Source organism: Dasypus novemcinctus, chromosome 3, assembly GCF_030445035.2.
Source record: "Dasypus novemcinctus isolate mDasNov1 chromosome 3, mDasNov1.1.hap2, whole genome shotgun sequence".
Classification (NCBI taxonomy): Eukaryota; Metazoa; Chordata; class Mammalia; order Cingulata; family Dasypodidae; genus Dasypus; species Dasypus novemcinctus.
This window is the reverse complement of record NC_080675.1, coordinates 170,636,147-170,663,650: the sequence shown is the minus strand read 5'-3', so window position 1 is coordinate 170,663,650 and position 27,504 is coordinate 170,636,147. Positions and strand designations below refer to the sequence as shown.

Below are 27,504 nucleotides of genomic sequence, written 5' to 3'. Positions count from 1 at the left end.
GGCTGCCATATGGAGGGCCATCCAATGGGGGTCTGGAAAACGTTAAAGGGATGATCAAGAAAACAACAACAGGTTAGCATCATTGGGACAGTGAGTGCTTGTAGGCACGTGTCATGGAGCATGAATGCTGGAGGGTTGGCTCAGCAGAGACCTGGCTGTGGGCTGGGGTCCTAAGTGACCGTGCTGGAATCAACCTGGCATCAACCTGCCTGACACCCTGGACCTGAAATCTCTTCCGTGTGGCAGTTTTCATTGGTGGTATTCTTTGAAAGTCTGTCCTCTTGGATAAAAATAGCCTGACTATTCTGTGGGGGACAGGAAGTGGGAAAAAGCCGGTTTACCAGAGAGATGAACTCTGAAACACAAATTTTTTTAAATTAGAGAAGTTGTAGTAGGTTTGCAGGAAAAACGAACAAGACTGCTGAAATTCTATGTTGGGTGTTCTTGGGTTAGGTTCGTGCATACCCTCCAAAACTGACTTCCTGCCTGGAGACTCCCCACCCAGCCTAGCTTGTCAAAGATTTCGCCTGGCCAAGGAGGGAAGAGGATTCTGAGTCCAAGGCTCTCGGGCGCAGGGGGCAGGGACTGGCACAACTCTCCTCGCTAGGCCACTGCTTGGCCCTGGGAGACCCTCAGCTTAGACTGAGAAGTTTGAAAGAAGGAACCACCAGCAGCAGCCAATCAACCCAAAACCATCTGATTTGAGTAACGTTCACCCAGTCCGTCCAAGGCATAGTGTTAGGAGCGTGTACAAATCCTGCATGCAAGCACCATTTACATCTCACCTTACGTTTTGTCTCTCTGGCTCACTTTATAAAGCAAGCGAGTAAAAAGGTTGATACCTCAATTGTTTTACTCTTTGTTGCCTGGAGAGGTTTATTTCTTCAGTGTTTGTTTGCAAGGCTGAGTTTAAATCAACTGTGATGAGAACTAGGCATTTTGCCTGTCTCCTTCGAGTTCGTGCTTTGGTAAAGACACAGTTAATAATCTCTTCAGATGAAAAACGCCTGTTGTACAAAGGACGCAGCCACACCTCATTTTTAGCTTTTATTTTTTTAAGTAAAGAAATTCCATTGAATCAAAGATAACAAAATTACAGTTTTTGTTTGTAATGTTCCTCATTTACCACCACACAGAATCAAAATAGAACCAAAGGTCATATGAGAACATAAAACGATCAAGAACATCATTGTTTAGTGTGATTTCTTAATAAAGGTAAATATCCTCATATTTAGAAAAAATTGCATTGCTAGTTGCAAATTTTAAACACCTCAGTGCTGGAGGATCCTGCATGTCCCCCACAAAGACCCAGCAGCAGGAGGCTTTCAGAACACAAACTCAAAATACATGATTTTCAGGGCAGCACTTTACGTTTGGGAAAACCCGAAATCAGACAAACCCGAACAGGAATGTGAAAGTGATGGGTTCTCAAAAATCAATCCGGAAGCAGATCGGCCAGCGTAAGAACGTGTTTGAAGAGAGCCTAACCAGGATAAGGAGAGACGCAAATTCGCTCCCCTGTCCCCCCACCCCCCACCCCCACCCTCGCCCCCCACCCCGGTGTCGCTAAGGCAGCTGCAGTGGCAGAAGTCAAAAAGCTCAGGTACAGTGAAGGTCTTCCTGAGGCAGTGGGAGGGGCCAGGCCATCTGGAACTGGTGAGGGGGGGTGACAGGGTGCTACGTGGACTTGTGCTTCAGGAAAACTGAGGGGGCGGACCCAAAACACCAACAAAACCCGACTCCTACACCCAGACACTGCACGACTCCTACACCCAGACACTGCACGCACCTCTGGAGCAGCCTGGGAGGGAAGTGACTTGCACTGGGACCAAGGGATTGGCCGTAATTCGAGGTGACGGGTGGCTGCTCAAGGTGGGGGGCTCTGAAGGAGAGAGCCTGTTGAGATGAAGGGCATGTCTGCAGGTGCTACAAGTGGACTGTCCCCAATGAGAGGCAAGAGTGGATTTCTTGACTCATGGGGAGCAGCAGGGGGAGAAGGCAGGTTATCAATTTATTGACAGGAGTTGAGTGAAAAGCTGAGAATTTCAGGGAACTTAGAACGTTAGACTTAACCCATTGGCTAGAAATTAACTTCGGCTTTTTCATTACATGAAAGCTTTCCTCACACCCGTTTGGAAAAAGTTCGGAAAACACAGGAGGCTGGCTCTTCTAAGAGGGGCAGCTGCGGACCTTGTGGGAGCCTCGGCTGGCTGCCAGCGCAGCTGGACTCTGGGGCCTGCTTCCAAGGGCCTGCTCGGGGTGCCTGGGCTCCAGGACCCGCAGGCAGCAGCCGCAGGACAAGCAAGAGGAGGCAGCCATTGTTGGGCACGGCACGCCAGTTCCCCTTTCCTTAGTTTCAAATGCAGTTTGGCAAAAGCAATCCTAGTTTACAAGGGAGGGGGTACTTCCCTCTGCTTAGACAACAGAGGTAGGAAGAAACTATTCTCTCAACGGCTTGGCCTCTAAATGCCACAGACAGGCCACTTCTCATGGCTTTTTGAAGTACCTCAGAACAACAGAGAGAGGCAAAGAATGACAGAAAGGCATCAGTGAGGAGGCGTTTGGGCCGGTTTTGGATCACTCGTATTGTTGAGGGGTAGGGGACAGAACATAACGAGGAAGGGCCAGGCCACTGGAGGAAATCTCTGGTTTTGCTGTGGCATCGCTTTAGCCTTCCACAGCAGAAGAATTTGAATTCCGATGCTGTAATATTGTGTTAATACCTGAGGGTTTCCTACAGGCAAGCCCAGGTTTTCTGGGCAAAGATGATTCCAGGTGATACTGTGATAGAAAGCGGCAGTGAAATGCTGCTCAGTTAACACTTCGTCCTGCCTCCAGGACAAAGACCTAGCAGTTCTTTTAACTCAACATGATGTTCCAGTGATCTTTACTTTAGCTCTAAGTCAGAATCCGTGCCACAGGAGAAGAAAAACCTCTCACATCTCGCCTGCAAAACACAAATACGCACACATGCACTGCTGTTTCCCTGGAGCTGGCAAAGTGGATCTCAAGCCACACTGTTACACAGAGAGCTATTATTCAGAGGCCTGGCGTATAAGCTCAGCTGCCCAGAAAGTTTGGCTCGAATGAAGACTGGAGCTCCAGCATGAAAGCCTGAGCAGGAAGGCATTTTGCCCTGGAGCTCCCAAGGCTCTGCTTGAGTCACACTGGAGGATGGAGAAGGTTGCCCCATCCTGGTGGCCCACACCTGCTCTAACCTCACAAGCCCACCCTCAGTGAGCAGGACATTGAGAGGAGAATGAAGGCTCTGGAGAGGAGCCAGGACACAGGCTTCAGACCAGGAAAGGGTTAATGCAGGAGCGCGCTCTCCCCAAGGCCCCTCGGGAGGAGCCTTGATCTACCCGGAGCCTTGATCTCCCCGACTTCCAGTGCCAGGGCTGCAGAGAAGCCAGGTGGAACGCAGCCAAGGGGGTGGATGCGGATGAAGTGGTCTTAGAGATGCCTAAGATGAGGAAAGTGGGGCTCAGAGCAGCGGAGCGACGTGCTCCCGAGCCAACATGAGTCAGAGACAGGACAAGAACCCAGGGCCAGAAAGCCATGCCAGGAAAGCAACTTTCCCTCTCAGGTATATTGCCACTGGGTTCTCTGTAAGTGTAAAATGCTGCAGAGAGGTTAAAAGAACACAACAACAACAATAAAACAACTTTCTGCAAACAACTATCCCTGCTCTTGAATCATGGGCACAAACACATGCCAGGAAAGATGAGAGCTTTTCGTTGAGTCTTTTAAGTTCCCTTCAAACATAAATGTACCGTGGAGCCTTGATACCATTTCTCAGATCAGATAATCCTAATTTGACTGGGATCAGTTTTTCATCAGTGTCTTCAAAGCTTTTAGGAGGTAGGGAGGACAGCCCGGAGAAGGGTGGATGTTTTTCTCCCTTGGTCTAACATGTTATTTCTACAACAGAATTGTTCAGGTCTATGCAGTTTATGCCCTTAATCTGATTTTAAAATATAACATCCAAATACTCTGAAATCTCAGCCTTATTTTAACCCAAATGGGATCTAAATAGCAAGATGTGAACGTACATTGTCCTCAGAAAGGAAGGACTTGGGAAGAAAAGGGAGGGAAAAGATGACCTCCACACAGAAGGCTGCTCCGCGTTTGTGAGGCAAGGCTGCCTTTCTGTAAAGGCAATGCCTCTGTGCTCTCACTCAGGGGCAAACAAGACTTTTCCTGTAAGAGGGCCCCAGTCACATTCTCATTTCCATGCCTCAGAGCCTGAAGCTGGAACAAAGGCTCCAGTTGATTTTATGTGAGCCCACATAGAATGCAAGTGCCATTCAGTCACATACCAAAAAGATTTCAGCTGGGATGCGGCCCCAACATCCAGGGACTAAAGTCTGGCTGTGTGGCAGAGACGATGTCACCAGCCCTGCCTCTCTCCCACAAAGGCCACCGGAACTGCTGCACAGACAAGGCTCCAAGGGCCAACCTTCAGAGGAACAGGGCTGCTGGGTCCCCCGCCCTCGCCCGCTGTCCTCGGGGTGACAACAGGACTGTCTTTTCTCATCCTGAACTGAGCTGGCACCTGGGCCACTCACTTGTCAGAGCAGATTAAGAGATGTGGCTGAAAGTAACGCAAGGGAGCCTCTGGCTTCCTGTGATTCAGCCCTATTAAGCTACTGCTTGGTTTACCTACTGGCACAGAGTCTTGAGAAATGAAGTGGGAAATGTGTCTATGAATACTCTAGATTACGGCTCTGGTTGGGTGGTGGGAAAAGTAATGAAGGAGAGGGGCTAGCTTCCAAATTGAGGGGGAAGATGATAAAGTGCCAATTTGTGCTAAAAGAACATGAATAGGAAATGCACTAGAGAAATAACATGGGGTAAGAGATATGATGGAATTTGGGGAGTGTGAGATATTATACTGAATATATAGGAAATCTCAATGTTGGTGGATGAAGGCTGCTTTAGATATTAGAATGATCTGGTGATTGTCAGCAAATGACTTCTTCAGGTGACAGCCGTTACTACCACAGTCACTTGGACCAATGCCCAAACCACGCCCTTCAGTGGCCAAGGGGTTCTGCATTAGGTGCTCAGGGGGCTCCCAGGACCCCTTCGATGTCCACATGGACCCACTACTCATATTCTTGCCTGCCCAGGAGCCAAAGGAGATGAAGGAGGGAAAATATTTTTTGAAGGATCCAGGCAGTTTCACATGTAGTTCCATGGAGTTCCAGATAGCAACTGCTGATTTTTCAAAGTGCAGGGTTTTTAAATAATCAAGTACCACAGGCCTGGAGAAGAGGAGTACTTGAGATCTCGAGTGACATTTAGATTTGAGAAGACCTACTTTGGAAAGATCTATCCAACAGAATAAAAGTGCAGGATATTAAATGAAAACTCTAGTTTCAAAATAACACCCTCTTCGGTTGGAAACATCTTTCTCTAAACTCAAGTCTAACTTTTGCATTGTTTGGTATGGAAGGCTAGAGTCAGAACCAGGGTTAAAAAATAAAGTTACAGTTCAGTACTTAAAAACAAACAACATACTCCTTTCTACGAAATGAGGGACAAACAAGAAAGGCAAATGATGACATCAAGGCTATGTGCTTGAGGGGAGAACAGCTCCCAGGCGCCCCTGGAAGCATGTTCTCTCTGACTTCGGCAAACTGAGTTTTCCTTTGACTTTTAGACCCAGCAGTGATCTTGGCAATCTTCCTGGTGCAAGTCCCTCCATTTTACAGATGAGGACACGGAAGCCTAAGTGCCGAGGCTACAGCTCCCACAGCTCCCACTTCACAGGCCCCTTTTCAAAACGCTGCTGGGATCACACAAGGCCGGTTACCCCACGGGCTTCTGACTGTGGATTTCAATGAAATGTGCTACCAAGATGTTTCTAATTTAAAGGCCTCTTAGAACAGTTTCCCGAATTTGCCTGGTGATGAGAATCACCTGGGGCCCTTATCAAAAACTAAAATCCCCAGGCCCCTTTCCAGACCCACCAACTCAGCCGCTCCTGGAGGAGGGACCTGGGAGGCTGAATTTTTAACAAGCGCCCCAGGTGATGCTCATCATCAGGAAAACGCGGGGCAGCTGTCGCAGAAGAGAGAGGGCGAAGACTTGGCTTGTGATTCAAGGGAATTTCCTTGGCCACGGAGGAGGCCCCACTCGGCCTGAGGAGACTCCCGAGGGCTCAGCGCTGGCCGAGAAGGCTGCGCCTTTTAGGGCGCACACAACCACCACAAAACTAACATACGTCCTGCACGGTTCTCAGGGAAAAGCCTTTCATTGGGCAAGGCAAAACTACTGTTCAGACACATTTTTAATAGGGAAACTAGACGTAATTGGCTTAAAAGCAATCGAATGCTGAAACTGGACAGGTGGGGGAGAACCCTGTCGCTTGCCACCACGGGGAAACGATGCGGTGGAGAAAACCAGTTACCTAAGCACAAAAATAGCCCGGAGCTCCTGGGGAGAGCCCTAGACCGCAGGACGTGTGCCTGGTGGGCGGCCCCTGCTGATGGCGTGAGGTCAGATCCAGGTCACTGAGGGAGAGAGGGGACCTGAAACAGCCGGTGAGGGGTGCGGGTTCCAGGGGGGGCCGGCGGAGCGCGCCCGGAGTCCAGGGGCCTCACTCCAGCTCGGCCTCCATCTGCTCCGTGTCAGAGCACTGCGACTTGCTCCGCTCCCACTGGCAAATGGCATTGGCGTACTCCACCACCAGCTTGTCCATCCACGTCAGGGGCTCGGGGAACAGCACGGAACCCTCGAAGAAGCCCAAGTGGCCCCCGTGCAGCGGCAGCACGAACATGACGTTCTCCCGTTTCTCTGCAGAGGAGAGGCGGCCGTGTAAGTCACTGGGCTCCAGTGGGCTCTGGGGTGGGGGCGGGGGCTGCTACAGCCGGCTGGTGACGTCACCTCACTGGGTTCCCAACCTCTCCTCACCCTGTCTTGTTCCCCAAAGTGGGAGGGAGGTCTGACGGGGCAGGCAGGACAGTGGGATCTAGCAGGTCTGGGATTAGAAGCTTGGCTTTGGGGTGGGATGGGCACCAGCTTAAGTAAAGCCTTAGAAGGCTAGCGGAGTGGTTCTCAAAGTTGGCTGCACATTTAAGTCACCTGGGGAGTTTTAGAAAACTTTTTCTTCCTTTATTAGAGAAGTTGAGGGTTTACAGAAAATCATGCATAAAATACAGGATTCCCATATACCACCCAACCACCCATAACTTGCACTGCTGTGTTAAATAGATGTTAGCACATTTTTATAATTGGCCATGATTTAACTTAGGGTTCACTGTGTAGTGCAGTTCCATGGATTTAAAAAATTTTTTTAAATTTTATTCTGTTACCATATACACAATCTAACATTTACCTGGGGACTTATTAAAGATCCCTACGCAGGGGCCTCAGCCGGGACAATGAAATCGGAATTGGGGTGGCATGCGCATTGTCAAAGTGCCCAGGGTTTTTGAATGCGCAGCCAAGTGCTTCCCAGATTAGAGCGTGCATCCTGATCCCCTGGGGCATCTTATTAAACCGCAGGTTCCGATTTAATAGGTCTGGGGAGCAGCTGAGACTGCATTTCTAACCAGCTCCCACGTGATGCTGAAGGTACAGGTAGGGGCCCGACCCTGACTAGGGATTCAAATAGCATTTATACTATTATTTACTAGAGAACATGGAAAATTCAATGGAGTCAATGATTTTTCATTTCTCTTCAAGACTAAAACGTCACTGAAAGCTGTGAGTTGTGCTCAAAGATGCCCACAGCTCTCGCTGGCACAGGCTAAATGGCCGTCTTGAGAATTCAGAACCTGCAGCCTGACTTTATGAATCCATACTTTGGTTCGTCCCATAGGGGCTAGTAAAGAATGTTACTGCGGGTGTGTGTAAAACGAGCGGCAAGGTACACTAGGAAGCATCTGTCTTTCCAGGGGAATTACTGTCAGAAGCCTTCCCTGGCCAGAAGCTCTGGGCCCGCTTCTGGCTCTGCAGACCTCATTTCCTGTCTGTCTCCCTTTATTCTTCCTTCTCAGTTGCAATTTTATAAAGTTTTGTGGGATGGCATTAGAGCGATGGCTGCTATTTTAGACGTACGGAAGGAATCAAGTGCCGCCGCTCTCACTGCTCACGTGTGGCAGACGCGCAGCGAGCCTGGGGGCTGATAAGGAGCTAGGAGACAGCCTTATCCCCCGCCGTGTAACAGAGCTTTGGCTGTCAGCTCTACTTTCTATTCTTTTAGCCTGAGGCCATGAGAGTATCAAAAGTATCCCTTTCCCCTCAGGTAAATATGTGATACTTACAAGAGGAAACAAATTACCCAGAAGGACTGTGGAGGGTGCAGAGCTTATGTTTTAGGGCTCTGAAATCCAGCTGCACAGTCGCTTTGGAATTCCTAAGGGTTTCCTCCTGCCAGTCTCTCTAGTTTGTCCTTTGCTCAGATCTAACATAGAATGAGGCTGCGCTGGCCTCAAGCACTGCTTTTTGCTGTTTCAATTGCTTATATTTTTATCCTTACAGTGGGTTGAGAGGCTCTCACAAGAGGTAGCAGACCTGGCTTCTTTGATTTTACTTTTCAGGTTAAGTCTTAAGGTAAAGTATCTCTTCAAGTCAAACTCTCAGACTTAGTGGAACCAAAACCTTGAGACAAGAATTCCATAGAACTCCCGGTGGCGACCTCAGACTCTGCTTGGCTTTGGACAGAAAGTCCTACCTAGCTCCCACAGGTCGGGGAAAATGAGAAGGCTTCTGCCCAGGCCCCATCAAAGCCCAGGGGGACTAGACCAGGCTGGATAAGAGAACTGCCACCAGATGCCCTTCCCCACAGCCGCTGGTGCCCAGGGGGTGGTGGCATCTGGAGTGGCAGCGTTTACACGGGCAGTCTGCTGAGTGGCTGAGGGCACAGCGGGAAGAAACACTTACCTGAAAGAGACTTTGGAATGGTTAGAAGACTGTCGTGCACCAAGGGGTCATCTGCTGCGTTAACCAGCATGAGAGGCACGTAGATCTGCAACAAGAAAATAAAGCGGAACTAAATAACCGAGTCCCCTCTCCAAACCCCATAGATTCTAGCTGAACTGCACAACCAGACATGTGTTTGACACAAACGGAAGAGGGCCACTGCTCCGCTGGCTGAAAGGGGGGATTAGGGCGCCTTGGGCCCCCCCGCAGTGGAGGATTCTAACTGCCACTGAGCTTACGGTCCTGGTGGTGTGTGCAGGAGCAGGGGGTCCTGGGTGGCCCACGAGCTCTGAGGGAGACGGGGTGAGGGCTCGATGGAGCTCACTAGCCAACTCTTTCTGTCGATCCTCACAGTCTTTCAGGTTAGCCATACCTTTCAGAAAAACGACTTTACCCAGAGCTAGGTACATATTCATTTGGTTTAGATTGTGGGGAGGAAAAATGGAGTGTGTGCCACTCTAGACAAAGGAGGCTTTCTAGAAGAATATGAAGGCTGAGAAAAGGAGTAGGCTGGTGGATGTTGGGAAGCTCGGCACAGTTGGGTTCAGCAGCCTCTTTCATTTTCGTGGAGCTGGTGCTGATGGATGGCCTCGGATGCTACTCCAAAAGCCATGGCCAGGTGGTGAAATGAATGGCTGGGCTAAGCTGGGGGTTTCTGACTTTGGTTCTAGACATCTCAACATTTTGGTATTGGCTTTAATAAAGACCAAAAGCCTAGGTGAGGAAGCTAAACGACGAGGGATGGTTGATATGATGGCTGGCAGAACCACCGATCATGATTATCTGCTTTAGCTTTCAATGGTGGGCCATTATTAACAGGCATAAACGTGCAGTCCTGTGTTTGGGGAAAAAGATCAGTTGTGTGAGGACCGAATGAGGGACACTGGGTTTTGGCTGGCCCCAAACATAAATACACACAAAGTTTATTACAGCTACTAAAAACTGCTTAATATAAACCAGTCTGCCTTATTGAAGAGAAGTACATCCATCTTACTCTGTGTTCGCCAGGTCATGGCAGGGATTGTGAAGTTAGTGCTAGGTTGGTTAGGTTAGTCCTACACTAAGAAAATACACAAAGGCCAGGGAAAGGGTCCAGGTTGGTGAGAAAACTCGGCAGAGCTCCCTTGAAGAGTGTGGCAGGAACTGGGCAAGACCATCCTGCCAAAGGGAAGACTAAGAAAAAATAGGGTGTTGCAGCAATTTTAAGGGCTTTCACAGCCACGGAAGCAGACCCAGCCTGCTTGGGGGGCAGAGCAGTGATCAATGTACGGAGGTTACACAAGGACAGAGTCAGGGTCATTAATAAACCCGAGGCAACACCTTAGCCAGAGACTGGCTGAGCGTCCACGAGGTAGGTGTAGGAGGGCTGCGTGTGCTGTGCGTGAGGCTGGTGGGGTGGGGCTGCCGCCGAGCTGGGGCCCGCCACTCACCCTGTGCAGGTACCGCATGCAGCTTTCTTCCTCGTAATATTCCTTCAGGGAGTTATAGCCATGAAACTTCCTGGGACACACAAAACAAACAACAATGACGACAAAAGGAAAAAAAGAAGGAAAAACACCGTGTCATCAGGCATGAAAGTTAACCCGTGGGGGCAGAGTGGACACAGGCAGCAGTGTGGAAGGATTAAGAGCTCCAGCCGGCGTTTGCTTTAACCTCTCTGAGCCTCAGCTTCTTCACTGTGAAATGGAGCAAAGGATCGGACCTGCCTGAATGGTGCTGTGAGACTTCCAACGTCGAAGTGCTTCTTAGCACAGAGGCTGGCTCAGAGCAGGTACTCAGTAAGTACTGGCTGTAATAATCATTGGGAGGTTACATCTTTCAAGGCAGCATAAAACCAGGTGTTACTGCAGATGCTAAGAAACTGAAATCCAAAGGCATTTACTAGAACTTTTCTTTTTTTTAAAAGATTTATTTCTCTCTCCCCCTTCCCATTGTCTGCTCTCTGTGTCCATTTGCTGTGTATTCTTCTGTGTCCACTTGCATTACCCAACGGCACTGGGAAACTGCGTCTCTTTTTTGTTGCATAATCTTGCTGCATCAGCTTGTGTGTGCAGCGCCACTCCTGGGCAGGCTGCGCTTTTTTACATGCGTGGGGCACTCCTTGAGCATGGGGCATGCCTATGCGGGGACGCCCCTGCGTGTCACAGCACTCCTTGTGCGTGGCAGCACTGCGTGTGGGCCAGCTCACCACGCTGGTCAGGAGGCCCTGGGGATTGAACCCTGGGCCCTCCATATAGTAGACGGATGCTCTATCAGTTGAGCCACATCTGTTTCCCTAGAACTTTCCTTTTCAATAGTTCTTTCTGGAAGAGTAACTTGAATCATTATGAACTGGAATGAAATATGTATTGGATAATAGAAATGAGACAGGGATTCAAAGTTAGAATTCCTGTTCACCCATGGAGCAGTAATCAGAGATACACTGACATTTAACAAAATGTTGGTGCCCTGGCGTGAGAGGCCTGTAGATCAATCAGCCCTGGGCCCTGCGCGGGGCCCTGGGAGCGGCAGGGAGAGTGCCATGGGAGCTCTGATATCAGTAGCTCCCAGTCAACCCCAGGCCAGCCAATCTCTGAGAGCCTCATTTCTTTCGGGCACAGATTAGGGCTTCTGGTTTCTTAACGGTGGGTTTTTCTTTTCCTGTTTGGGGTCTTCAAGATATCCGCCCTCCCCCAAAGCTGTGGCTCGCTTCTACCCCCAGCCTCCTTCAACAGCTCTGCCCGGAAGGAGGCTGGAAGCTCCGGCTGCAGGTGACAGCCCCTCAGCAGGGAGCGGGGAGAGCTGAGACGCCTCAGTGTGTTTGCCTCCCTCTGGGCTTAGCCGCATCTCGCCGCTGGGAAAACACTCAATTTTGCTGGTCCCACTGGGGAAAGACGTAAGAAGAGGCTGCCCAAACTGGCTATGACCATGATAACGGTTACCATTAAGTTCTACCAGAAAGGAAGAGCTTTAGGGAGAGTTGTAAAACATTCTCTTTTGGGCTTAACATTTAGAGGATGAGCAGAAGTTTTTAATGAGATTTGCTAGTTTTTTTCTCATTAGATACCACAGAAAAGTCATATACCCCATCTTAAGTGAGCCTGGGTAAAATTTATTCTCACCTTTTGAACATACAATTTCCTAGTTCCTATTTCTTTTGCGTAACTGGCAAAAGGTGTATTTCCAGGTCGCTTGGTGCAAGAAGGCTGCCACGGCCCCAGAAGGGAGGTGGGAACAGGGCCGTTCCCCGTCAGTACCTGCCGGGCTGCTGGGTAAGCCCTGGCTTGCTTTAGACTATGTCTGCAGGGATCAAAGGACCATTAAATCAAAAGGGTAACGTTTTTAAAGAGAATGAGGTGGTCAGAGATCAGCTTTGCCTTTTCCCAGGTAAGGATCACCTCAATCAGAAACTACTGGTACTGGAAGGGAAATGGTCAGGGCTGTGACCTCAGGAGCCAGGGCCGGGGCGGGCAGCTAGTGGGCGGGCGGAGTGGGTGGGCTTTACCGACCACCCCCAGAGGAGGAGACTTCACGGCCACAAAGAAAGGGGCGCCGTCCACCTCTCTCGAGATGCACAGCCCTCTTGGTCTGTCTAGATTTTTCTGCTTTTGATAGAGAGATGGACGGGAACAGGAAACATGTCCTTTTCGCCCAGGCAAACGCAGAGGTCTGTGGCCCCGACAGTGGCCTGGCCATCGAGGACCGACGGGGGGTGTAGGGGGGTGAGGACAGCCAGGACACACACTCCACAGCCAAGGCGATGCAGCTCAGTTAGTGGACAGGTCCTTGTCCTGTTTTCCAAGAGGAACTAGAAACGTGGAGTTTTCTGTGAAATCGTCTGTTTTAAGCACTGGAAACTTATTTAAAAACGCTGGCCTGGGGTGGAGTTAACGGCTCAGGCTGGGCGGAGCCAGCCTGTGCTGCTGGTCTGGAACCTGCCAGAGCCTTCTTCCCACACCCGCCCAGACGCACCTCATCACGTTGTCGTCGATCTGCATCAGGGACGTGGCTGTGTAAAGCCGGCTCAGGTCCGTGTCCTCCAGGCTCTGGGGTTTCTTAACATGGTCGCCAAAAAGAGCTTGCCTAGAACGAGACACAAAAGCAGAGGTTTACAAACAAGCTGATAATCACAGCAGAGCCGGCTTCCTTGCCCAGAGGTAAGCCAGAAGAGAGTCTTTGACAGGCATAAATGGAAAAATTAAAATGAGATCCCTTTAGCCTTTAGGATGTGCTGGAGGATGAGCTTGCACTGGTGACTTTGGAGTAACTGCAGAAAGATGAACACCGAGACCTTATCTCCCTATCTGGGGCAAAGGTGCTCTCTGTGTCATGGTGGAGGCCCTGGCCAAACTAAAGATTGGTGGCAGGCAAGCTGAATGTGACAGAATCGGCCCCTTGTCACCGCTCTGTGGTGCGGGGTGGGCGGTGGGGGCCTCGTCCTTACCCTGGTGGGCCCCTGCCCACCTTGCAGGGAACCCTTTCCCTTAATAAACTGTGTCCTTTAAGGAGGAAGACAATGGCTAGCCCAACAGTGCCCGGGCAAATCAACAGTTCTCCAATGTGTTAACTAAAAAGCTCACACACGCTTGGTAGAGTAACTTTCTATTAAGGAGAAAATCCATCTTGAGAGGATGACAATAAAGGAGAGGTGCCACTTTGAGACTCCATTCCTGGCAGGCTCTCTCTGCCACGGCTGAAGGAGGACTGGGTTTACTTGGAGATTTGGCCCTACAGCAAGGAAGGTTCATTCTGGGAACTCAATAGTCCACTCTCCATTCACAACCTCGCCAAAAGAAGAGGAACACGTTTCTTTAGCGTCTCATTTTTTTCCCAAAAGATTATTAGGAAGGTTATATATAGCTACAGGATGGACTTCACCATTTAAAGTTTCCCCAAACTTTCTAAATGTTTGGACTTCTGAAGTAAATGTCAAAAACGTATAAACACGTAGAGCACATCCAAAGGACTCTCCCAATTTATTATTCTCACAAGGACGCTTCTGGACTAATTTAGACAGAAAGGTTCCCTGGGGGGATGTGCACTTGGTGTCAGCGCGGGACTTCACCCCTTCTGGCTGCGCAGCCTCGGCGAGTCCCCGGGCCCACCCAGACCTCAGCTGTGCCGCACCCGACTCAGTGTCTCCAGGAGGTGCTCAAACAACGGCAGCCGAGTGGGAACAGTTTACGTCCCGCCAGGACGGGCCCTAGGTCCCGCTCCGCCTCTAGCCCTTCTCTCCCCCACGAGGGCTTGAGGATGTGTGCTGCAGCCCAGGGGCCTCGGAACCCGCCCGCGGGGGGCCTCGTTCTGTGTGCGTGACCGGGACAGGTGCACCAGTTTTTCTCTTAACAGGTGAAAGAGTAAGAAACTGCTGGCTTAGATTACTTTCCCTAGAGCGGAACCACAACACTGCCCAAATTGTATTTTTTGAGTGTCCCCATGTGCCAGGCTCTGGGGGAAATCAAGACGTGCCCAAGGCCTCTGGTTTAGTTTAGCTGCCGACACAGGAAGCGCAGAGGGGACAGCAGAGAAGCCGCTGAGGGGTGGGGAGGGGTTGGCTGCACGCCAGGAAGGAGAACGGAGATGGCCTTAAAGGGTGGGCCAGGCCCGGCGGGCAGATGTGCTGGGAAGGGCACATCGTGAGGGCGGGCAGTGCGGTGGGGGCCGGAGGCAGGCGGGGGTCTGTGCGGGTGTAAGTGGCCCAGCCCAGCGGAAGGAGGGAGATGATGGTCCTCATCACAACGGTGAAAAGCACCGCTAACATTTATCGAGAGCCGCTGCGTGCCAGGCACCGTTCCAAGCACCGCACAGGTGTTGACACGTCGAGGGAGGAAGGGGGCGGCAACTACGTCGGGGCGTGAGCCTGGAGGCGCTGAGCGGGCCACTGGAGTCAAGCACCTGAGGAGGAGGGCTCCCCAACAGCTCCCCCAACACTGATGGCATCCTCAGGGTTATCTAACTTGGGAACGGAGGGCGCCGGGCGGTTTCCTGTCCCGTTCATTGGGCATCGCGAGAGTGGAAAGCGATCTGGTGAGCTTGGTAGCTTGGGACACGTGTGTTTCTAACCCAGTTACACATGCAGGCAGCAGAGAAGCTGCAGAACCCCTGGAGAAAAGGGGGTTCTGCCTTTTACTCCTAAAGCAGCTCAGAGAGGAGCTGCTGGCCTCCTGAGAGCATGGCAGCTAACGGTACCTGTGTGAGAGGATGATTTTCTTCATGTTGTCAGCCATGAGGAAGTTGTAGAACCTGCGGCACTGATCCCACTGCATGAAGGTCTCCTGGGCCCTGCGGAACCACAAAGTGCGCGTGAGAGCCTGCGGCGTGGGGTGGGCAGTGGGCAGCCGGCCAGGAGGCGGAGGCACGCGCGGCTGCAGTGAGGGGCGGGTGGGAGAGCGGTGGCTTTCTCGGCCCTGGCCCCCGTGTTAGAACTGGAGCTTTGCTGTGAGCTGCCCAGACTGCCACTCTAGAGAAACCGACGGAGGAGCCCTGACGACGCTGTGGCACGGGACCCCGGCAAGGAGCCTCTCTGGGGCAGAGGTTTTGGTGCCAAAGTGACCAACGCACCCCTCCAGCTCCCTGGGCATCTCTTAGTCATGGTGGGCTGGCAGGACCGGGAGCTGCTGCCACCAGGGCCTGTTTCCACCATCATTTGAACATGTCCTCTGTAGGGCTTTCTGCACTGCAGGCAGCTAATAACAGGAGAGGGTAAGGGAGGGTGGTGGGGAGAGGCAGGAAAAACCTGAAGAAACTTCTCGTTGCTGTCTGAGGAACAACGGGAAAAGGTAAAACTAGATCTTGTGCAAGCCAGTCCTTCCTTTGCTCAGCCTTAGAACATTGAAGGGGCAAGAAAAAGGAAGCAGTAGGGGGGCGATGGCGCCCTCCCGGCCCAGCTGGTGGGGCTGGCCGAGGAGTCTTTAAGAGCTGGGGTGAGGCTGGCGACAGCACCCCCAGGCCAAGGGCTCCGAGAGGTTGCGTGGCGGGCCCTGGACACACTGCAACACCGAGGCCCGGCTGAGGTCAGGGCCCGTGTGGTGCCAGCACCCTTGCGGACCCAGGGGACGGCACCGCCTGCCTCGCCAGCAGCCTCGGGCACCATGTGAGGCGGACAGTCACCAGGGCTAGTTCCCACGCTGCCTCAGCCTCCCCCCTCAGTGGTGTCCTCCCTTGGGTGTGAAGCCAAACACAGGCAGCTGGCCACGGAGCCCACGGGAGTTGAAGAGAAGGTGCTTTCTGAGTCCCGAAGCGCAGTTCCACCCTGGGACTTAATCTAGCTTCATCCTCCAGAGTCAAGAGGGGGGTCTGGGTGGGGATTTGTGAGTTTTCAAGAGTAAGTTCCCCAAAGCTGCCACGTGTCAACTTTGGAATGGCAAACACTTCCCGTAAAACATAGAAGAGGTAGTGAGGAGTTAAAAGTGAAAGAACTTGTGGATTTAATGGGCTGTGAAGTGCTCCTAAAAAACGGGCTGGAGCGCAAAGTGACGAATAACATGGCGTTCAAAGGGTGACAGGCCGGCCGTAAGCGTGCCGGGGCCGACCCTACCCACACCCGCCAACAGGCCAGGCCAGGCCAGAGAGCCCTGGGGGCCTGCCTTTGGTCTAGGGGCGGGCCCACCCAGCCAACGATGGGGTGTCGCTGCCGCCCCCCTCCTGCTTTGACCTTGGACCTGTCCCACCCAGAGAGCAGGTGGCTCTTTGAAGCCTGCTTTCTCCTGATGTTCGTCTCTGCGGTGTGCTGGTCCTGCTTTGTTAGTACACCTCCGCATTGGAAGGGAGGGCGGTGCTAGCCGTAAACTTGGCAATGGTCCAGCACTGCAGGAGATTTGGATTGAGCCACATACAGGTCCTGCTTGCTGAGAGGCTCTGGGGGTTCACGCAGGCCCGGGGCTGCAGAAGGCACAGGGACGAGGATGCTGGGACCAAGGTTCCCCACTGCCAGTCTTGGCTAATATTTATTTCTAAGTGTCTTTGGTTTATCACTCAGTATATTTAGGGGCTTCTTTCTACAACCTTTGGGTCTACAGTTAAGGGATTAAATGTAACTTATTATTGGTTTAATAAAACAATCAAGATCAATGTGTTACAAAGCAGCCATTCCATATGCTAAAAAGAAGACCTGATTTCTTCAACACCAACAATAACAACAAACTGAAAGGAAGTAAAAGAAATCTAAGAGGCAAGTCATCAAATGCAATGTGTGGGCATTATGTGGTGCCTGATTAAAACAAGTCAATGGTTAAAAATAAATTTTTATGAGGTAATCAGGAAAATATAAACACTGACTAGAAATGGGATGGCACCAGGGAATTTGTTGTGTTTTTTTTGGTGTCACTATGGTATTGTGGCTATGTTTAAGAAAAAGTCCGTAGAGTCTTATAAAGCTACCCAATAAAATATTTACAGAAATGTCTGGGATTTGCTTTAAAGTAATGCGGTTTCTGGGGGGAGTGGACAGGGCGGGACGTAGGAAAGAAGAGTGGCTGCGAGTTCAGTGTTGAAGTTGGTGGTGGGGATGTGGGGAGTTCGATACCCTATTATTAAAATTCTGGTTTGTCAAACAAATGACAGCTCAGGGTACTGGCAGACTGAGAAAACAGTGGAAGAGCTTTCCTGTGGTCTTTGAGAAAATATAAAAGATGAGAACAAGAGAGGTTCCAGAAGGCTGGGATGGGTAAGTATGACCCTAATACTCCACAAAGGGAAAAGAAGACAGGAACCCTGCTGATTGACTGGTGATGCATTTATGGGATGTGAATCTAGGCAATATTCTAGAAGAGATTTAAGAAGAAAAAAAGAAAAAACCTTGAAAGTAATAAGGTAAGGAAATCTTAAAATTAAATCTTGGGAAGTGGATTTGGCTCAACAGACAGAGCATCTGCCTACCACGTGGGAGGTCCAGGGTTCAAACCCCGGGCCTCCTGAACCCGTGTGATAAGCTGGCCCATTCGCAGTGCTGATGAGCGCAAGGAGTGCCCTGCCATGCAGGGGTGTCCCCTGCGTAGGGGAGCCCCATGTGCAAGGAGTGTGCCCCACAAGGAGAGCCACCCAGTGCGAAAAAAGTGCAGCCTACCCAGGAATGGCGCCACCCACACAGAGAGCTGATGTAGCAAGATGACGCAACAAAAAGAGATTCTGGGTGCCACTGACAACAATACAAGCGGGCACAGAAGAACACACAGAGAATGGACACAGAGAGTAGACAACTGGTGGGGGGGGGGGAAGGGGAGAGAAATTTTAAAAAAATCTTTTACCAGCCTGCTACCATGACAACATAAGAACTTTTCATTTGGGAGGGGGGCTTCTTCTAGACTTTTCTGTACGTGCAGTCTTATTTTTACATGGTTACTCTCTCCCTCTTTATTATGCACCTACTGTTATTACACATTTTCTTGATTTTTGAAAAGAAAAGTTGCCTCATTTTACTGGATTAGTGTATCATTTACTCAACCATCCCCAATGCTGGTCATTTTGGATTACTTCTAACTGAGCACTACTGGGAGAGCAATACCACAGGGGGGCAAAACCAGGTCCGGGCCAGCCCCCAGGTGGGGCTGATGACCAGAGAGCAAGGACAAGGAGGGGACATTCCTGACCAAGGCTAAGTCTGGGTAGATTCTAAGGGAGAGGAAGGGGGCACAGGACAGGGCTCTGTTCTGGAACACTGTGGCCTCTAAAAGAGGAGATGGTGGCGCCTCTGGACCCAAGAGACCCGGGCAGAAGAAACCATCCCTGTGCCCCCTCGGGAGTGGGCCAGAACGCCCCGCACCTGCCTGGCGGGGCTTCGTCCGTCCCGGGGAGTGGCAGGAGGGGCAGGGATGGCGCTCAGGGCAGGCATGGCCACCCGCCAATGCCCTTGCTTCTTAACCAGAATACTTGCCTTTAGGATATACTTTCATAGGAATGGGACTACTGCATCCAAGGATATGTACACAGCACCCTTGTTTTTCTGACTGAAAATAAAAATCTTGGCGGGATTAAGGGCAACCATTTGGTCAGTTTCATAACCCAGTGGTGGAAAAGCTAAGTTGTTTCCTAGGTTGCAGTTCTGCTCTACGGAGCCTTTTCCCTTTGATTTGGCTCCTGGATACAAAATTACTGGCTGTTTAAAGTTATTTTACAGCTCTTCAACTATAAACACAGATTTTTATGAAGGTACAATTCTACAGAGTAACTCTACGAACTTGCTTTCAACCTAAACATATGGTCTGGAGTTTGCTTATTAAAAGCAAAAGAGGATATTTATTCAGTTGGCACAAAATGCAGCCCCTGGCCCTTCGCTGTTGCAGGAAGACCTTGCTAAAAACATTGACACATCATGGTGCCCAAGATTTAAGTGATGCTAACATGCTCACTTAGCAGGGAGCATCCCTGCATCTAGGGAGATTAGAAAGGCTCACTGGATAGTTCCTCAAGTGTCCTTCCACGGCCTCTGCCACCCCCGCCCCCTGGCCTCTGTGCTACTGTCTTCCGTCCCTGACCTTCCAAAATCCCTCTCCCCTGACTCCCCCATTTGACTGCGGACTACCTATCAGTGCCTATCTGCCTAGTTTGTAATTTATTAATTGTATGTTTGCTGCTTTGTAAATATTCTATGGCCATTAAGGGCTGCCAGTCCAATTTTCAGTAAGGGTCTCATAGATTATCTCTTTAATTGTCTTATTATTATTGGCAGATTCTGCACTGCGAGAATATTGATGGCTTCCTCAAGAAAGAAGAGTTGGTTTTACCTGAAACCAGACCAAAAAAGCTTCCTGTCCCTGTTCTTTAAGCTCCATGAGGGCAGGGGATTTATCTGTTTTGTTCATGGCTGTGTCCTATTACCTAGAAAGGTAGAAAGATGTCTAGCTGAATGAATCAATGAATTAATCTGTGGTTAATCTGGCACCACTGCTTTTCCCTCTCGTTCTCTGGCCACTACTCATACTGGATGAATTTATAATCAAGAATCTTCATAATATACTTTCAAGTGACTGATTAAACCAGAGAGAGACTGAGTCTGACCAGATTCCCAAGGCTAGTTGGCAGCTGTTTGTGTCGTGGGAACGTGTTTAAGTCCAGCAGGCACCACCCTCCTTCAGTGGTTCAGCACAGGGTGAAATGTGAGCTTGTTTAGCAGCAGCTAGACTTTGCCGGTGACAGCAAGCAGGCGCTGGCTTCTCTCTGAGCCTTCGAGTGGCTCTGGGTAGAGAGGAGGCCCACTACCAGGACGAGAAGCTGGAGGGGGGTGGTCACTGTGCAAGCAGGGCTCCAGACTCCATGAGGAGGAATTTACCAGAAGCATCAAATGCCTGTGGCCCCTGCAGAAGCAGATGGGCCCTCCCTGCCCTGCCTTGGCATAAATGAAGCGTGGCTGCTGTCATCCCAGCACTGAAGCCTGGGAAAGAAAAGGTTACACTGGCTTAAAGGAAGGCACTGTCCTTCAATGACTGCATCTTGTTAAAACGTTGAGGGGACCTGAGCTGTGGGTGGCACCTTACACAAAGGGGGATGGTGTCTCTCTGACTGTAAGATCTTAGCTCTGACATTAGTTATCTGTGCCCCAGGTTTTCTCCTTATTGCACAGGGCTGATGTGAGCATAAGTGATAATATATACAACTATATATGAAGCTCTCTGAGGTCCCCGGGAGGGGCATTGTAGACTACGTCTGCAAAGATTCCAGTTAACCTGCTTCTTGAACCTTCTTCACTTTCACAATCTTAGTTCGCCAAACATGCTCATGTGCTCTTGCGAACAGCAGATGGCGCTATTGCAGCAAAAGAAAATGAAGCCACTGGCATTTAAGGTTTTGTGCACTGAAAAAAATGAAAACTTGTTGCACCTCCTCCTACTGATCAAATTTAGTGTTCTCGGAAGACAATGTAAATGTTCGCTGCGGGTTCACAACCCTTGTTTTAGGAGGTGAATCTAATGATTCCCTTTTTGGAGATGAGAAAAGGCTTGGACCAGGTGGCAGGTGAGAAAGTCGAGGCTGCCCCCGCCTACGCCCAGCTCCTGCAGTCCTAGCTCCCTGGGATCCCAGGGTGGCCCCGTTGCTTACCTCTTCATTACCCCAGTGACTGGACAGGGTGGGACTTCGGTTAATTCTGGTTATAGAATGGTAATGAGTTGGGAGTTGACGATTTCTAGTCGAGACCTGAATCTGAATACTTCCTTTCAGCTGCTCCCCAGAGGGTACAGGGAAGACCCTGACAGGAGGACGAGAGGACTGAGCTAGGCCTGGGACACGAGAGCTGGGCAGACCACCAGACCACGGGCCCGGGGGCTGCGAACTGCGGCTCAACACCAGGAATCAATCGCCTGGGAACTGTGCGGCATGCCCCGGGCTTAATGAAGCAGAACCTCCAGGGGTGGGACTCAGAACAACGGGATTATTTTAACACAGCTCCCAAGTGATTCTTAATGAAGGGAGACTTCATTTATCGTTAGTGTCGGCTCCAGATTGCTGATGAGGAAACCTGGAACCCAGGTGTTTGTCTTCGAACTCAGGGAGGGTTTCACCAGGGTTATTCTCCATGTCCACTTTTGGGTACATTCACATCCTTCTTTCTGGCCAGGTCTGAGCCTCACAGGCAGAGGCTGAATTCTGAGCCTGCATTTGCTCGTTGGATGTGTGCACTGTGTATTTTTAGAGATAATACCGGCAGCCTTTATACATCAGAAAATAATGAAATGAGTTTAAACTGAAGCTTGAGAGATACAGATGAGGCAAAAATGAGCGATTTGTTTATTAACTCTAAGGACAGTCTGATGTTAGGGTCGCTAAGAGAGACTTTTTGACTTCCTTGTGTGGTTCTGGATTTCCTCAAGAGATCTTTAATAACTGGTCAAATCCATTTGTCATACAAAAGGCATGACCATCAAGAAAAGGGAAAACTATGAATGCACTTGAAGAGTGTGGAGAGATGTGAGAGTGTGTGTGTGTGTGTGAGAGAGAGAGAGAGAGAGAGAGAGAGAGAGAGAGCATATGCATGAGTGTGTGTGGGTGTAGTGACTCTCGAGTTCAGGGACAAGACTGACCTTGAGGGGGGGTCAGGGACGAAGACCCTGCCCTCCTAGGACCCACGCTGCAGGGTGTCTGCTGGCAGGAAACTAAGGGGCAAGATCATCCTGTGTGATGATGTTGGGGAGGCCTAGGAAGGCACAGATGAGAGGACCTCTCCCAGCTCCCTTCCAGATGCCCCTGGGACTCGACTCCGTCGCACATGGGGGGCTCTCCGATTACAAGGCCTGGCTGGCCAGTGCCCCCGATCTTTCCTAAACCCCCTGTTCTAAGAAATGCCTGAAGCATGAACAGATTACGCCACCTCCCAGATCTCCCCAGGGACTCGGCAGCTGTTAAGGGGTGCCCGGGCTCATCCAATCACAGGTATGATCCCCAAACGCAGCTGCCCGCCCCAGGCTTATGGGGTCAGATAGGAAAACTCCACCGTATGATGTGGAAGCAAAACAAGGTAAGTCCAAGATGCAGAACCTTCTGCTCACCCTGCTGCAGTGCTCCACACGGTCTTTACTGGATGGGTGCCTGGTGCCCAGGGCTTCTCAACAGGCGAGTGAGGACGGGGGGTCGGGGCCCAGCGCAGGAAAGGAGTGGGAACACGCGGGGGAGACCACTCACCTCAGTGCACTGTACCCTTGGCACACGCTGACGCAGCACAGGACCTTTTCTTGGTTGGCCTGAGTCTCCCCCAAGTATTTGCACACGATGTTCCCACCCAGGCTGAAGCCCACGACGACCAGCTGGGTCAGGGGGTATGTCTTCTTGATGTAGTTGACCATGGCTCCAAATTCCCACGTGCAGCCTGTGGGCAGAGGGGTGAGGGCACGCAATCATTTTAGGTGCAACAAATACTAGAGATGGTGCAAGTTGAGGATTATTAGGTGGGTGCCAATATACTAAAAGAGAGAGAAGTATATGTATGGGGACACAGACAGACAGACAGACAGACACACACAGTCTTTGGCTTCCTGGAGAGACGTTCCCAGATGCACCTGGATGAAAGGAAACACGGCTCAGTAATGCCCACGAGCAGAGGTTCCATTCCATGTATCAAACAGCTGTACGAGGCTCTTTAAAGACGGGTCGTGAGAAAACTGTAGAGATTCTAAAGGAAATCAAAACAGACATGCAGGATGTGCGTGAGCACAAATGTTCGCACACAGATGTAGATAACAGCAAGAGCAAAGCCCTTTGAGGTCGGCTTCTCAGGCTATACCCATGTGTACAATGATGCATGGTGTTAAGAGAAGTACTAAGGGGATGTTATTTACAGGATCTTCTTGTCGGAGTGGGGAGGAACCAAGACCAACTGCAGTCCAGGGGGACCGCCAGGATGCTCTGTAGGATTGGGGTAAAATATGCTTGGTGACATGGGCACAGGGTGCCAAGGGAGGCAAGCCCATTCAGAACCCCACAGAGGGGGCCTCTGAACGAGCGGACGGCTGGGCTGAGCTTGCCCAGGGGGGATGATCTCAGCAGGCGTCCCCTCGGGAAGCTGTTGAAGCCACAGCATATCTCAGCGGCTTTGCTAAGAGGAGGAGGTTAATGGCCACGCCTGGGTGATGGCTGCACCCTTCTAAGGCCCCACCTCAGGATCTGCAGGGAACCAGCTGGAGATAAAACCCTACAGGGAAAGTAAGGGACGTTGGTGAGAAGCATGTCCAAGGCAGATCAGCATGATGAGATTATGGATTTACAAAGGCAACAGATCAAGTTTTGACATCCCTAATAGAGTGGGACAGCAGCTTCCTTAACTGGCAAGCCATGGGGGGTGCTGCCTTTGAGCCTCGAGCAAGGCCCCCTATGTCTTCCTCTGGCAGTGGGATGTGTCCAAAGCGAGGCCCACACAACCTCGTGCAGGAGTACTCTAACCACAGCATGCACAAATCACCTGGAGAGTGTTAGAAATGAGCGTTCTGGGCTTTGCCCCCCAGAGAAGCAGCATGGGGACCAGGCCTAGGAATCTACATTACAAAAAATTTTTTTGAGCAGATAATTCATGCAAGTGACACAAAATTCAAAAGAAATAAAAGATGTGCTAAAAGGTAAGTTTCTTATTTTTGTAAAATACCAATGGCAGTATACACTACCTTGTATTTTCCCTTTGTAATGTCTTAGAAACTGTATGTGTCAATACACGTAAAGCTGCCCTATTCTGTTTTTTTTTTAAATGAGGAATTACATACAGGGAAGTGCACAGATCAGTGCATTTTACATGTCCACACTCATGTAACCATGCCCAGATTATGCAGAGTATTCCCAACACCCCAAAAGCCCCCTCATGCTTTTTCCCAGACAAAACCCTACACCTTAATCGCAATTTACAAGTATTTGGAGCTTTGGGGCTTGGAAAGTGGCAAAAGAAGCTTATGATTAAGGGAAAACACAGGGGCCGAGAGCTGCTCCCCGGACGTGGAAGCCTGTCTCCCTCTCCAGTGAGGTATAAGGGCAGCAAGTCTCTAGTTTTTACCCCTCCTGCACCTAGCAGAGGCGGGGGCCGCTGGCGGGCCTTCCATAAAGTTGATGAGTCGGGAGGGTTTTGATGACAAGGCCTCTGAATGGGTCCCAGTGACAGGTTCTTGAGGGAGCAGAAGGCTAGTCCAGAGGGAACCTTGAACTCTTAACTTTGGAATTTGAAATGCCAGACTTTTGTCCCTACCTAGATCAGATTCATTCAAATTTCCCTTTTAAAAAAGGTAGCAATGGAAGGAACGTTCTACCCCTAGCGAGAACTAGGTTTCATATAGGGAGCTGTGACCTAAAAGAGGAGGTCTTCAAACACATTCAGCTGGTATCGTGGTTGCCAGGTGATGCAGCAAATCAAAAATTGAGAGAGCCGTTAGAGACCCTTGTCCGCCTCCCTAGCTGTAGGCAGCGAGCGGTCTGCCTCGTGGCTGAGGAAAGGGCTCTGTGATCTGGCTGCCTGGGTGCACGGCTCAGCGGCCCCCCACGCCCCCACTCCCTGCTGGAGGCTTGGAGTCTACCTCCGACAGGAGTGGGATGGGGCAACCAAATACCCCAGATGATTTTTATTATCAGGGCATTTTGGAAAAGATGACCTTGGGCAAGTTACCAGACTATTCTCAGCCTCTTTCCTCACCTGTAAAATGGAAGCACTGACTTTAACCACCTTATACTGTTTGGGGGACTGAGGAAGGCGATCTATGCGAAGGCCTTAGCCAGGGTCTGGAAGAGAATAAGCACTGAAGGTTAGCTCTTATTATTAAACTGACTGTAATGCTTTTCTCTTTTAAAAATATCATTTAAATGAGGAATTCTAGCATAGCCTTTAAAAAAGCCAATCTAGATTTCTAGGAGACGTTTCTCTAAAGCGGTGAGTGTTGATCAATGAGATTATACTTTAGAACCGTCTGGGGATCTTGTAAAACAACAAACACTAATGCCTGGGCTCTCCCCAGATTCATGAAGTCAGGGTATCTGGGGGTGGGGTCTGGGCTGGGTGGTCTTTACCAGGTCCCCAGGTCATTCCAACATGCAGCCGGGGTTGAGAACCGCTGCTTTGAGGAACAAGGATCTCACAGGCTCACACGGATATGAGAAGCTTTTTTGAGACATCCTCCTGCTTTGCTCTGGGCCATCCCTCTTCAGACTTCCCTTCCTACTTGCGGTGAGCTACCTTCGCAGAAGGGGGCGCTGTTCAGCCTTTTGGAAACATCTGCAGCAGGGCCGGTAGCCGGGTAGCAGCTTTCCAAACATTTCCTCCAAGCCAGGTTTCCAGCGTGGGTGGGCCGTGCTAGCAGCCCAGCCCTGAAAAACAACCAGGCACTTCCTCCTGGTCATCAAGCACCCAATGAAAACGCACTTTAAAACCCTAAATACATACAAGTACTTTCTGGTCCTCTTTACCACGGTGAGGTTGAGTACTGCAGCAACGATGCTCTAGCCCAGTGGTTCTCAAAGTGTGGTCCCTCGACTGGCAGAGCCCCCCACCTGGGAACAGATTCAAATGCATCTTCCTAGGCTCCACCCAAACCCACTGACTCTGAAACTCTGAGAGTGGGGCCCGAACAGAGGGCTTATTCAAACACAGATTTTTGGGCCCTAACCTCCAAAGTTCCTGATTCAGTAACTCTGGAGTGAGGCCCTGGAACTTGCATTTTGGACCAGTTCCAGGTGCCCCTGAGGCTGCTGGTCTGGGGACCACACTTGGAGAATGGCTGTCCTCGTTGACGGGAAAGATTCCAGAAGAAATCTTCAATTTTATGTTTCTATTGTCTTTTAAATGGGCCTGTTTCATGGCACACACAGTTAAATAAAGGCAAATTAAAACTACAATTAGAAAACATTTTCCACAGTCAATACTAGAAAATATCAAAGTTTGCCACTATCCAGGGCTGTGTGGGGGGTTTGTGTGTGTGGGTAACAGGCAGCTGGTTTGTCCACGTCTATGGCAGTGACACTGGTAGAACCCTTGGGAGGCCATGTGGCAACATCTATTCATGTTTTTAAAACTACAGACCTATGGTCCAGCAATTCCACTTTTAGGGACTTTATACTGCAGATACATATACACTTGTGTACAAGAACATAGGTGCAAGAATGTTCACTGCATCGCTGTTTGTAGCAGGAAAAGCCTGGCAACAGCCTAAATTTCCATCAGTAGAGGACTTTTAAAACGAAGTGTTACACTGCTGTGAAAAAAAGAATGAGGTAGGGGCACAGGATGACCCCAGAACCATCTTATCGAGGGATGAGAGCCAGGGAAGACGCGGTGGGGATGGCATACTCTCATGCGTGTACAGGGGTTTTAGAGAGATGTACACACACATACCTGGCTATATATTTGACCAACAGAAACTTTAACAGGTACTGATTCTGGGGAGGAGAACTGTGGGTTTAGAGCAGGAGATTTAGTTTCACTCATTGTTTATAGACTTTTGCACTATTTGAGGGTTTTTACCCCATGCTTATGTTATTTTTGAAATAATAATCCAGCCAATAGGCAAATCTAGTGAAAATAAATAATAAGAAAACCCTAGATGTTTAACTCCCATGAGGTCAGTTTCAACTATGCTAAAGACACCCAACATACCACTCATGCCGGAGCAGTGGACTGTGCAGCTGGCTTGTGACAGGACAAATGCCTGCATAGAGAGTAGACGGGGGGACTTATTCTAAATTGTTAGTCAACTCCTTCTCCACCACTTCTTTGGCCTTCTGCCTAATGTAGCTCATCCTGAGGCTAATTATTAATATCTTCAGGTTTTGTTCTAACATCTAATGAGCGTCTACTAGATTATAAACTCCATAAGGCAAATCTCATTGGTACTGTTGCCTACTGTATACGTGGGTCCAGGTGCTTAGTAGGCCCTCAATCCGCATCATCTAAATGAATGGGCAAAAGAATGCCTGCACTCTGTTCCAGGCCCTGTGCTGGAAACCTGAACCCATACAGAAGAGGAGACAGATTCAAAGAGGTGAAGACACTCGCCGAGCCTCACACTGAGCGAGCGGAGGCACGAGACCTGAACTCAGGTCTAACTCCGAAGCCCAGGTCCTTTGCCTTGAATCACAAACCAACCTAATAGGACTGTAGTGATTCATGTTTTTAATCATGAAAAGACTCTTACTCTCTCACCA

General features: G+C 50.2%; 1 protein-coding gene across 5 annotated transcripts in view; it reads right to left on the bottom strand.

The window, feature by feature from the left end:
- Positions 1-1,034: 1,034 nt before the first annotated feature.
- The window catches only part of ABHD2 (abhydrolase domain containing 2, acylglycerol lipase), a 100,125-nt gene continuing 73,655 nt past the window's right edge, over positions 1,035-27,504 (bottom strand). For all 5 annotated transcript variants that reach the window (XM_023587876.2, XM_004455220.5, XM_058294667.1 and 2 more), the window contains 6 exons: positions 22,522-22,705; positions 15,100-15,192; positions 12,883-12,993; positions 10,362-10,431; positions 8,893-8,977; positions 1,035-6,801 (listed from right to left, as the gene is read on the bottom strand). In XM_023587876.2, coding sequence (XP_023443644.1) covers positions 6,605-6,801; positions 8,893-8,977; positions 10,362-10,431; positions 12,883-12,993; positions 15,100-15,192; positions 22,522-22,705 — 740 coding nt within the window. In that variant the 3' untranslated portion in view covers positions 1,035-6,604. The remainder of the gene's footprint in view (positions 6,802-8,892; positions 8,978-10,361; positions 10,432-12,882; positions 12,994-15,099; positions 15,193-22,521; positions 22,706-27,504) is intronic.